The sequence below is a fragment of the Primulina tabacum genome, chromosome 9, assembly GCF_025594145.1.
Source record: "Primulina tabacum isolate GXHZ01 chromosome 9, ASM2559414v2, whole genome shotgun sequence".
Taxonomy (NCBI): Eukaryota; Viridiplantae; Streptophyta; class Magnoliopsida; order Lamiales; family Gesneriaceae; genus Primulina; species Primulina tabacum.
In genome coordinates this window covers 35,174,508-35,187,906 of record NC_134558.1, presented here as the reverse complement: position 1 = coordinate 35,187,906, position 13,399 = coordinate 35,174,508, and the positions used below count along the sequence as shown (strand labels likewise).

At 33.3% G+C, this 13,399-nt stretch overlaps 2 protein-coding genes across 2 annotated transcripts; one reads left to right on the top strand and one right to left on the bottom strand.

The window, feature by feature from the left end:
* On the top strand, window positions 1-4,414 carry LOC142555542 (3-ketoacyl-CoA synthase 10-like). Its single transcript, XM_075666455.1, has 3 exons — window positions 1-462; window positions 816-1,441; window positions 3,825-4,414. The coding sequence occupies exons 1-3, from the start codon at window positions 76-78 to the stop codon at window positions 4,378-4,380; spliced, it is 1,569 nt and encodes a 522-aa protein (XP_075522570.1). The 5' UTR covers window positions 1-75; the 3' UTR covers window positions 4,381-4,414.
* A 444-nt stretch (window positions 4,415-4,858) lies between these two features.
* LOC142555543 (protein AAL-toxin resistant 7-like) lies at window positions 4,859-6,162 on the bottom strand. Its single transcript, XM_075666456.1, has 2 exons — window positions 5,394-6,162; window positions 4,859-5,137 (listed from the first exon to the last, which is right to left on the bottom strand). Exons 1-2 carry the CDS (start codon window positions 6,101-6,103, stop codon window positions 5,089-5,091), a joined length of 759 nt encoding a protein of 252 aa, XP_075522571.1. The 5' UTR covers window positions 6,104-6,162; the 3' UTR covers window positions 4,859-5,088.
* Between the last annotated feature and the right edge of the window lie 7,237 nt (window positions 6,163-13,399).

Genomic DNA, 13,399 nt, shown 5'->3' with positions numbered 1-13,399 from the left:
ACTACTGCATTCTTCCAGCAGTACTACTGCTGATCAACAAATATATATCCATTACCAAGAATTATATTTATTGGCATGGCTGCGGAGCAACGCCTCCTGTCGACGGAGATAGTCGACCGGGATGATGCGGCTTTTTTGGTGAGGGTGAGGCGGAGGCTGCCGGATTTCGTGAACTCGGTGAACTTGAAGTATGTCAAGCTAGGGTATCATTACTTGATCAAACATGGACTTTACCTGGCAACGATTCCGGCGTTCCTGCTGGTTTTCGGGGTGGAGGTAGGGAGTTTGAACAGCGGGAAGACGTGGCAGAAGATATGGGACAACATGGCGGGACACGATCTCGCCGCCGTGATTGGTTTTTTGGCCGTTTTGATGTTCACTCTTTCAGTTTACCTCCTCTCCCGCACTCGTTCCATTTACCTTCTTGATTTTGCATGTTACAAACCTCACGACGATTTGAAGGTAGGATTTTCTTGTATATATATAATATTGGTGATGGATGATTTTAGTTGATCCAGATTGCTCGAATTTGAGATTGATCCTCTTACTTTGAGTTTGACGTAAATGAAATTATGATACAAAAAAAAAAATTATAGCTAAAACTATTGCTTTCGATGTTAACAAATGCATTTTGATCGGTTCTGATGTATAAAATTAATGAAACCTTGTCTAATTTGTTTGGAAAGTTAAGTTTTTCTCATTCGTGGATTTGAATTAAATTCAATTTTTTCCAATATATTTCGGTGAATGATTTTTAGACGTACAAGGTTATATGTATTATTAGAATTTGGAAGATGAAAAATGGATATATATAGGTTTCGAAAGAACAACTCATCGAGCTGTCACGAAAATCCGGCAAGTTCGACGAAGCAAGCATCGAATTCCAGAAGCGAATCCTCCAATCCTCCGGCATCGGGGATGAATCCTACATCCCCAAATCAATCGGCAAGTCGGAATGCATCGCCACCGTGAAAGATGGCCGTGCAGAAGCCTCAACCGTGATCTTTGGCGCGCTCGACGAACTCTTCGAGAAAACTCGCGTCCTGCCCAGGGAAGTGGGGATCCTCGTGGTGAACTGCAGCCTCTTCAATCCGACGCCGTCTCTTTCTGCCATGGTAATCCACCATTACCAGATGATGAAAAACATCTTGAACTTCAATTTGGGAGGCATGGGGTGCAGCGCGGGAATCATCGCCCTTGACTTGGCTCGCGATATGCTGCAAGCAAATCCTCGTAAATACGCTGTGGTGGTGAGTACTGAGATGGTGGGCTATAATTGGTATCCTGGGAAAGAGAGGCCCATGCTTGTCTCGAACTGTTATTTTCGGATGGGCTGCTCAGCCGTGCTGCTGTCCAATCGCCGCCGTGATTACCACCGTGCAAAGTATAGGCTTGAACATATTGTGAGAACGCACAAGGGCGCTGATGATCGCATCTTTCGGTATGCTCATGAGATTCCTTTCTTTCTTTTCCACTGGTTTATAATTGCATTACAAAATATTTTTTTTATGGCAAGTGTTTTAAATATATTCTCAGCGGATTTAATGACCGTAGCTGAGATTGAGATTCCAATTATTAAATAATAGGTCCCAATTCCTGCTACCAAATACACCCTCGGACCTTCTTGCTTAACCCCTATTACTTGTGTACTAAAACTCCTGCTCTCTTTTGGGTAGTTTGATGCAATACTAAATAGATATGGACGTTGGATCTCGGTTTTCTACACGTCCAAACGCAACAAAAGTTTTAAAAATTTTAGATCTTGACATTCAATATGTGTTTTGCTTTGGGCGCTCTATGATTTAAACAAAAATATTCATAGGGAGTTTAAAAATTATACCTTTGGTGAATAAATCACTGGACACCAACTGATCCGGTATAACAGATCTAGCTCTTGATGAATCCCAACGAACTTTCTTCAAGGGACTTTTTTCTTTCTTTTAATCAGGTCCACGACTGGATTGTTTGATCCTCTTCCAAATTGCACTAGAAATATTGGAAGAGATTTAACGAAGGAGAAAATTATTTGAGAGACGGCTCAAAACTTATTTCAAGAGAAGATGGCCGATTTTTTTTTTCTTTGGGGATGATGTTCTCGAAAATTTGGTGGTGGGGGCTAGGCTTTCACTTGCATGCTTTATTTATAGTAAATCCATAGCCTAATTACATAATTAATATTAATGGGCTTGATTTAATTAATTGGGCTAGTTCAACTAATTCAATTAATTTAATCAAGGTCCATTAAAACTTTAATTATTTATTATGTTGGACTTGTACTCATACAAGCCCATTAAACATATTACCCACCATATTTAATTTATTAATTAATCAACTCAACTTTTGAGCTTAATAAATTAAATACATTATAAATTCAACATTTGAATTTATTATTTAAATTATAAATTCAACTACTTGAATTTTCATCACCTCCAAAATTTAATATTTAATAAACCCAAAATTTGAATTTAATAAATTAAATTTTCAAATTTTATAAATTCAACTCCTTGAATTTATTCTCTCAAAATTTAATTATCATAAATTCAACTCCTTGAATTTACTATATAATATAAACTCAACTTCTTGAATTTATTCTCTCAACGGGAACAAACGATCCAGTGCTTGTGTGACCCTCAATGATTCAGGGATACAGCTAGCCGTAGGTTCACAACTCTTTGTGATTCAGGACATAATCCTTTATTTGGGCTTACCCTAGTTAGCCCCATTCTTTTCATCAACACCTTAATCAAGAATGTCAGAACTCATTTCTGATTGCACCCATCGGATCATGGTAAGAGCGTCTAGTATCATCGCCCCATGATCCCCTAGGTATCACTGATAGTGCCTGCAAAAACCAGTCGATTATAATTAACGTACAGTACGGTCCCTTCATCTCATATATCCCGATCGAATCTGCAACCATTGGTTCATCGAGGGTTGCATATTAATTCGATCATAATGTGATAACTTTAATAGTGGCATCGCGTGTACTATTGGAGAACTCTTTCTCCAACGTACATCTCATACTCTGGCCAGAGATTCCATGCACTATTATTACATCAGATCACATAGGATATCCGCACCCGCATGTGAGCGGTGAATCCCCGACTACAATGCACTGGCTCCTATATGTGTCGCAACTGTACCCAACCTCGCCACCTGATGACTCTCCTGGAGCCGGTAAACGAATCAAAGCACAGCCCTAGCATATAGATCCTCAGTGTTGTCCCGGGTCGTAAGAACTAATGGTGTACAATCATAACCACGGACTTATCCTCTCGATGAATGATAACCACTTGGAAAGTCCGAGGGAGGGTTGTTCGGTATAATCATCATATGACTACCCATCTGCATGTTTGGACATCTCTATGCCATTACCAAGAAACGCAGTACACAACATCACAGATGCTAGTCTCGAGCTCAAGCGACCTTTATCCATGATTTAGGCGGCTGAATCGACTAGGAACGAATTTAGATCATACAGTGTTTACAAACGAGTTTCAACATCGAATTACGATTCATTTGTATTAAAGTATAATCAAGGTCTTTATCTATGTTGTTCACATTGGTATACAGATAAAGAAATAACAAACCATGAAATAATGAATTATATTAAAATAAAAATTGTTAATTACAACTGAGTCAATAAAATCTCTAGCCAACAGTTGGCTTGCAGGGCATATAATCTAACAATGATGACTAAAATTGTTTATACAGTTGCAGATCATCCAAATTGATCAATGATCCTTTTCTTCACATTCTTGAAATTCCTACAAACCGTCGTCCTGGATGATTTTTTTTTTCCTGACATGATCTTGTTTCATCAGGTGCATCTATCGAAAAGAAGACGGCCAAAAATTCAAGGGCATAAAAATAAGCAGAGATTTGATGGAAATTGGCGGCGACGCAATCAAGACCAACATCACCACATTAGGCCCCCTTGTCCTCCCATTCTCAGAGCAGTTCATCTTCTTCTCAACTCTGATTTCGAAGCTACTCTTCAGCAATGGCATCGACTCTCGGCACAAGAAGCCATACATCCCAGACTACAAGCTTGCATTCGAGCACTTTTGCATCCAAGCTACCAGCAAAACCGTGCTCGATGAGCTGCAGAGGAACCTGGAACTCAGTGACAAGAATCTTGAGGCATCCCGTGCTGCCTTGCACAGGTTTGGAAACACTTCGAGTAGTAGTATTTGGTACGAATTGGCATATTTAGAAGCGAAGGAGAGAGTCCAAAGGGGTGATCGTATCTGGCAACTGTCGTTTGGTTCCGGTTTTAAATGCAACAGTGCTGTGTGGAAATCACTGCGCAAGATCAGGAAGCCGTCAAGAAACCCATGGCTTGATTGTGTCGACAGGTATCCTCAACCGGGATATTAGGCATGATTTTGAAGTGGGGTTTCTTGAAAAAGTACAGTGTTAGTAGCATTTTGACCGAATAGATTTGAAAAATCAACGTCTCTGATTGACTTTTGTGAGTCTTATATAATGTCTACTGTGAATGTCTTAAAGTATTACAGGATATCATATATGAACTACACGAGAATTACTATTATCGTTGGACGCATTATAGCCAGTGATGACAAGAGATTCTGAAACATTTGTGTCTAACTTGGTTCAAGGGAAATTTTAAATATGATTTCTGATGTTTTTCATCATGCTGATTTTCTTAGAAAATTCATGAACTACTAACCTCCACTAGAAAAAGTGCAGGTTCTCGACCTTAGAAGGCCTAATTTTCTGGCATGGAGAGGTATTGTCTTCAAAATACTTGTATATGTTTCCAGAACATGTGTGCGCATGCAAATCAAAGGAAAATTCCTCAGGTTTAAATAAATATCAAATAAATACTTAAGGCTAACGGATAACGTGCCATTTCTTAACAAGAATCGTGGAAAGAGGTAGAAAATAATATCCTCATCGCCTGATATTTTAATCATCTGGTTTCCAGTTCATTACACAATCAAGCAAGTTTTATTTTAGTTGAAAGAATATTCGACACAAAAGCAGGGAGAAAAGAAAATCAAGTCGGGCCATATATAATTTTCCGGAGATTGATAATCATGGAAAAAGAGAGAATGTCTTTCATCAGGCAAACCACTCCCCATCCATTCCATCAATTTCTTCTATCTCCATGCTGCAATTTTCATGGGAATATGGTTAGTAGTTGGCATAATTTGAAAAACACAAAAAAGGAAGCATCCAAATATGATAAGATATGATGAGTTAATTCAATTATTGGGTACAATTATATGCTTACATTAAAAGTTGCTGCCACAAAACAAACGAATTATTTAATAATTTGATACTGATATTCATATATATTAAAAAAATTGAATCTTTTAATTTAATGTAAATTAGTGATGTAAATTCATTGTGAAGCCAATTCTTACCAAGGCAAAGCAGGATCACGCAAGTATTCCTCATCCAGACGTTGCAAGCAGCTCACATTTGCGTTCAGCCATGGCGGAACTTCCATGACTTCATCGAACGGAGATGCAACAGAATCTTCGTCCTTCTGATCCTCGTCCCCGATTTCCATGTTCCTCAAGAACTTGAACCACCATGAAGAATTCACCAAATTCACGCTGTCATTCCACTCCGTCTGATGCTGCTCCCCGGTGGATCTTCTATCAGCAACCTCTTCATCATTCATTACCTGATGCAAGGCTGAATCCCGACTTTCCACCACCGTAAAAGGCAGCAATACCATACATGGAGTTTCGTCGGGTACTGGGGAAGAGGTAGTAGTAGAAGAAGGGTAAGTTGACGAAGGGTTGGCGCTACAATGGAAAGGGATGTCAATATTGTTGAAATCTTGAAGATTCAGATTCAGGCCTAACGTTCGGCTTGGAAGTACAAAATCCAAATTTTCTTGCACAATTGGTGAAAAGGGCCAAGAAATGTGAGAAGAACAAAAGCCTGTAGGATAGGATAAATCGGGAACAGAATTGTTGGGAAGATTGGAATTCAAAGAGTCTGAAGCATAAATTCTGGCATTCCAGCTCCTGGATTCCAACGTCTGCTGTTTTTCACCTGCCTGTTTCATATTTGCCCTATGAAACTTAAGAGCAGCAACGATTTCTTTCCGGGCTTCTGCCATATTCAGAAGCCTTTCTTTATAAGGCCTGCTGGCGTGATTCCTCCTCCTCACCTGCTTTTTAACAGGATGATTCGATTTCTCCTGTTTAATTCCATCGCAAACTTTTTTCTCTATATCTCGATGCTCATTGGGATTTGATGAATCTTTGGATCTTGAAGAGGTTAATTGCTTGACAAAGGCTCGAATGTAAGCATTTGATAAGTGAGATTCTTCGAATCCTTTCATATTTTCAAGCTTTGAAGTCTGTGGTTGTTTGGCCCTCATCTCCCAGTTGCACTTAATTTTCCCTTTTTGGTACAAAATTTCAGCCGGTTTGATGAAATTGAAAGGGGGTGGGTCGCATGTTTTTCACTTCGTGCCTTTTTTCTATTTGTAGGCAAAAGTACAGAATTTGGAGAATTCAGGCGGCCAGGATGAAGGTGCTCGTGGCTATTATTAGGATTTTTAAATTACTATATATTTTTTGGAATTTTTTCCCCACAAATTATTAAAATATATTCCATTATTATTGCAAATGAATTGACAATACTTAAATTTTCTAATATAACCGTTTAAATAGATAGCTAGGTTCGAAATAATATTTCTATAATTAGACATAAATTTGGTTTTTTGCTTTAATATAGGAAGGACAATAATTTATTTATGGTCTTTATACAGTAACAATATGATATATGGTTCTATTCTGTACTTTAAATTACAACAAAAAGAAATGTCATCTTCCATTAATTTTGGTGAAGATCCATGCATGCACGAACACCAAATAAGTTGATTTAATTCTCATCACATAGATTAATGAAATACTTCCGAACGGTGTTGAGGTGATTTGATTTCAAATTCATATCTCAAATATATATATATATATATATGTTAACAAAATTGAATAAAAAACTGACTCAAGATTCTCAATTATTCTTGTCATTCTTGTTTATAATATAGTCTAATATGGATTGATTTTTGAACATTTAAATATAAATTTTATTTTGTAAAATGGACACGATCTGAAAAAGACATAAATGCTCCATACCTTGCTCTCTTCGATTCTGTTTTGATTTCATCATTGTATTTCGCTGCTCCATTTTCCCAAACAGCTTTTGCTTTGTGCCAACGTAACTACAGTTGTCGAGTCCAATTTGTGTTTCTGTCTCGATGATTTTATTTTTAATGATAATTGGCTGTTTATGGGCCTTCCTTTAATAATACTAATATCAATTCGAACTCGACGATCATTTGCTCGAACCAAACAATCGAAATTGCAACGAAAGAAGATGGGTGGTTCAATAATTGGAAGAACAAAATCTGATTAATAGAAAAAGACGAAGAAACAAGTGAAGAAAGTGACCCGACTGCGTCTCTCTCCTGTTTGGGTTTTTGCTTGGAATCCCACCGCCATTGAGCTCCACGAATCCAATTCTTGCACAATTTCCCCCCAATAAATTTGCCCATTGTCCAGTCAATTCAACTGTGGATCACTGTACACTCCTCCCATTCACACACCCTTCGAATTGGGTGCTAATCGTGGATGTCATAAAGATAATTAAAAAAAAAAAAAGGAAAAAAGCGACCACCATTAAAATTTTAATTTTCTTTTGAGATTTTTATATGAACAAAAAACGAATCATTACAAGATAAATTCGACCGGCCAATCTCATCCCCTCGTCGTGCTTCTGATTCCATCCTTAAATGGATTCAAAATCCTAGCATTGATATAATCTTTATAGATCTAAGCATGATAAGGACGCACTTTAGTTGACCGATGACGATTTCTTGAATGAATTTATGTTGATTGAATTTCAAATCCACGGAATCATACCACTTCATACTTTTCATATATAATAATAAATGATTCTAAGACGATATTTTAACCTAAGCCAGAAATGCCTATTATACATGTTCGGTTTTGTTGAGTTGCATTTTTCACGACCACTATTGGGGATTGAAGATGAAAGGCATCGTTGCAGGGCAAGTCTTGCAAAATACCGTTTATTATGAAATTCTCCGAGCAAATGAAGCACTATGAATTTATATTAATGAAACGAGTCGACCTGAATTATATCTACTATGAAAATAATATTTTTTTATGAGTTGGGTGAGATTGAAGAATCCGTCCCATAACAAATTCCAAATAAGTAGCACAAAACAAGGTAAGAGAGATTAAAGAATCAGGAATCCACTCAACATGATATTCACATTTTGTAGAATTTTAATGGTTGATCCAAACCAAATTGAGAGAAGTTTGGATAAATAAACTCCAAACTCACTCATTTACAAGAGCCTTTCTATTAATTAAGAAGATAAATCATATAAGGGTACAATTCATCTCATACTAATTCAATGTCATCTCCTATCTCTTTCTATAATTGAAAATTCAATAAAAAAAAAACTCTATTTAACCTTCTCTCATAAATACGATGGTCTATAATTAATTTGATTATACAAGTTTGTATCTTGTGAGACGGTCTCACGAATCTTTATCTGTTAGACGGGTCTACTTTACTGATATTCACAATAAAAAGTAATAATTTTTCATTGATGACCAAAATAAGAGATCTGTCTCACAAAATACGACCCGTAAAATCGTTTCACACAAGTTTCTGCCAACAAATAATTAAATTTGCAAGAATAAAATTCAATATTGTAAAAGTGAATATTGAAATTAATTTGTAGTAAATAAAACTAAAGGGTATTTTTAAGTAAAACAACTCAAAAAATAGAATTGATTGGTTGAATTTTAACCGAAGTATTTGAAATATCATTCATGAATTTATTGATGTTATCTTCCAGAAAAAAAGGGAATTAGTCGTAACCCGTGTTGAATTTATTGTGTCGAATATAAATTTATTGACCTTCTTTGATTCACTAGCACGCTTTCCTTGATCAACGCGTGCGCATTGAATTGTGTCATACCGACTTCTTGATCAAAATAAGACTCCGATATTTTGATTATATATTTAATAAATAATTAGATTAGAAATATTGAGAATTAAGTTATGAGTAATACTACGTGTATAATCAAATTTGCACAATATTTATTACAACACATAAAAGTTCAAGACGAAAATTCTATTTATCAACATCTCATGATAAATTCAATATAAAATCTCATGATCTAATAACAAAATCTCACTATATAATTATTGCACACATCTCTATACGATCTTTTAGTTGTACATTTAGCATTATTCTTAAGTTATTGCTTTTATTTTTATGCGAATGATTTTTACCTCGAAAAAACAAACGGTTAAGATTAAAATTTAGACATGACTCAACCTCAAAAACTAACTTGAAAAATTACGATTATTCAAATCTCTATATATATATATACAGTTATCAATGATTTAATCCGGTCATCTGACACAAATACTTTCTATCATTAAATTTTTCACGTTTTTTTAATCGAAACATATTTTTTTTTTACCCTTTTTTTTAATAACTTTGTAGCAATCGATTGCTTGAGCCCACCTTTTAATAATTTCCAAAGGGGTGTGACTAGTAAAGCAAAATCAAGCTGTTTTTTCCCAACAATTTCTGATACGCTTAATAATTTTAGTTTTCCAACCCTTAATGATAATTTTAATAATTAGGGAAAATTCAAAGCGACGCCCTTATATCGGACGTCTTCTAGATTAACCTTGGAATTTTAAAATCCTAGCAAGGAAAACAAAAGCGATGACTAAACTTCTGTATCTCTTCAGTGACGTTTATTGGAGAAAATGTTCAAAATTTCTAAATAATATGCTCCAATTCACTATTATATACATACATATATATATATATTATATAGCTATAAACCAAACAAAAAATCATTGGATTATGTTATGTACGTTGTTACATTGGGATAAAATTTAATTTTATCGTAATTTTGATTCCACCCTTAAATTTGTTGTATTTATTATTACCATATCTACTTAGAAATTAATAAATATATCTATTTTACCGGTTAATTAATGAGATGTTACTTTAGCCTTTAGGATATTTATTATCGTACAAAAAAAATTAACGGACCACACACATACGATGATTCGCCGTTACATCTTGATATTGTACATAACATGTCAACTTCTGAAATTTATTTTTATATGTTAGTATTATTAGGCATAGTTTGGTACATGGGATAAGGGAGAGATTGATAAATAATCATCCTTATCTCATGTGTTTGGTACCTTTTTAAAAAGTTTGATAAATAATTTTTTAGAAGGATAAAATGTCCCTTCTATTAGGTGTGATAATTTTAATTTAATGATAAAATACACTACAAATGACTTAATTGTCCTCAATTTATAAATGATTTTTATAAATCTATGCTACTAGGTAGAAATTAAAATCAAATAAATATTTTTATTTATTTTTATATATTATATAATATGATAATTATATAAATGAATTCGAGATGATTATACAAATAATTTTTATAAATATCAATAAAATTATTAGGATAACTGGATTAACTTTAAAAATTGATATTTGACTTGACTCACAAAATCAAAGGCTAAATTATCATATTATATAATATATAAAATTAGATAAAAATAAATAAATCATGCAAGCACTATCGGCGCATGAACAGATAAAAAATATGAACTCAAGCAACAACTTTGAAATTATAAAATTTATTATGATAAGGTTAATTTTGTCATTACATGCTAATATATAAATTTAATCACTCTTATTAAAATCATACCAAACATTAAATATAATATCCTAGATCTTATTTATCCTTAACTTATCCTTATATTATATATCACATGTTTATCATATAATATATAACAAACTATGCGTTAATGTTTTTGTTATCATTAATAATAATAATAATAATAAAGAGCCGCGAGTCCCGTGACAACAATGTGTAGGGATTGAATGATATTGTCGCCCGGGGCCACAAGTTGGCCGCCATGGGCTGGGCTACCGGCGGCTCACACCCAAAGCAAATACACGATCCATATTTAAGTAGGACCCATCATTTATCCAAAAAGAAATAGTGACCCACTCAATAACTAAAAAAACAATAAAATAAAAGAGGCCAAAAATCTCATCATCAATCATAATAGTTAAGAAGATTTATTTCAAAATACTCAATTATATAGACTTTTTTTCTTATTTAGATTGTCACAAATCAATAATTCACTTCCTACATTAGTTGCATTTTTATTTTTTTACTGATATACTCTTATTAACTAAGTCTTAGAAAACGTAAAATCATTTTACAAAAACTTGTGTGAGACGATCTCACGAGTCTTGTGAGACAGATATCTTATTTGGATCATCTATGAAAAAATATTATTTTTTGTTTTAAGAGTATTACTTGGTTGATATATATATATATATATATATATATATATATATATAGACGGAGAGAATAATGACGAAGATGACTTCAAATTTTAATAAAAAAAAATCAAACTACATCAATCAATTAAATTACGAAATTTTGTCACCATTTGTTGATTGGGTAGTGTGCACACCACTAAAAAATAACATAGAGTACCACACAACAGTGTCAAACTTTATTAATAGAACCGCAATATTTTATACAAACATAAATATTATAATTTTGCACCCTTTTATTTTAAAGATTTACCCTTTTAATCTTGTTCCAATAAGAAGAATAAAGGAATCTGCATGTTCCTATTTAACAAGTGTGTTATATTTCCAATACAAATTATTATGATTTATAACATATAATAATAATACGAGTTTGGCAAAAACTTGTGTGAGACGGTATCACGGATCGTATTTTGTGTGACAAATATTTTATTAGGATCATCCATGAAAAAATATTACTTTTTATGCTAAGAATAATACTTTTTATTGTGAATATCGGTAGGGTTGACCCGTCTCACTAGATACCTACTCTACGAGTTTTGTTATTTTATCAAAAGTTATAGCTGACACTAACAATTTAACTCTAATATTTTAAATCGTATAACACATGCACCACATATTGATATGGTCTCCTACCCTACATCCTTTGTAGTAAGATAAGAAATCAAAGGCTGACTTATTTTATTTTCATTAGGAGAGTAGTAATTTGGTGTGTTGTGTTGGTTATATTTATTGTTCCCCAAAAAAAAGTACATCGAAAAATGGTAAAGGAAGGAATTGAAATCAAACCTCATTATCTATAGAGACTTGAAAGGAAATGTGTGCAATTAGCCTTGTGATTGTGTCTATATATAGAATTAGGAATCCTAACATTCACATTGTAAATGAATTTAATTTTATACTTTTTACCAGATATCCTTAACACAGCTAAAAATAATTGGAATCAAAACTGCAAAACTTCACTTTTTGGCCAAACGACTTTCGTTTTCTGAAAAGTTGATGTGTTTAAATTTGTATAAATGATAGAGTATTTGGAAATGTTATCTGCGTGTAGAGTAAAATTGAGAAATAAATTATAATTAAGAAAAAAAAAATGAATTCTAAAGTCTATAAATTATATCATACTTGTTGTAAAACTTATATGAATCTTCTATATATCTCAGAGAAATAATATAATATAATATTTGACAAAAATGAAGCAGCTAAATTTTTTTTTACAAAACTAACATAAATGTTTGTAAAAAAATTGAAGTTTATTGTAAGAAAATTATAGTTACATAAAAATTAATATGAAACCGTTTCACGAGTTAATTTTACGAAACATATCTCTGTCTCAATTCGATACACGAAAAATATTATTTTTTACGTAATTTTTTTATGTAACTACGGATTAGGTCCGGGTTAAAATTAAAGTCACTCCCCAGATAAATAGGAATATATATATAGGTGAGAAGAAATGGAAAATTCGGGCATAAGAAATTTCAGCTTTTATGAAAAGCATTATTTATTTGGTATATCATTTAATTCTCGCCGCCGTCAGATTTGACTTTTGTTCATGGAATAAAGAAAAAGAAATAAATATAATATAACATGATATTTTATGAAATTTATATCAGGGAAAAGAATAATTTAAATCAATTAATAAATCGGGAATTCGAGAATTGGCTCAATCATAATTATAATTTTATATACATTTAATCCTCTTTTTGCTGATGTGAGCATACGCGTCAGCTTCTTGCTGTAACTAATAGCATCTCTAATAATAATAAAAAAAAATTAAAATTTATATCACGTGAAATTCTATCTTCTTTCAAACAAAAAATTATGCCATTGCATCAATTCTTCTAGAGAAAAGTGTGGCACTCGTGTGCTACGAACCAGATCTAAAAGTTGGGAATCGTTTATTTTAAATTTTTTTATATACATATATTGTCTTTGTAGGCATTTGATGTTTAATAAAAAGGAAAATATAATTTT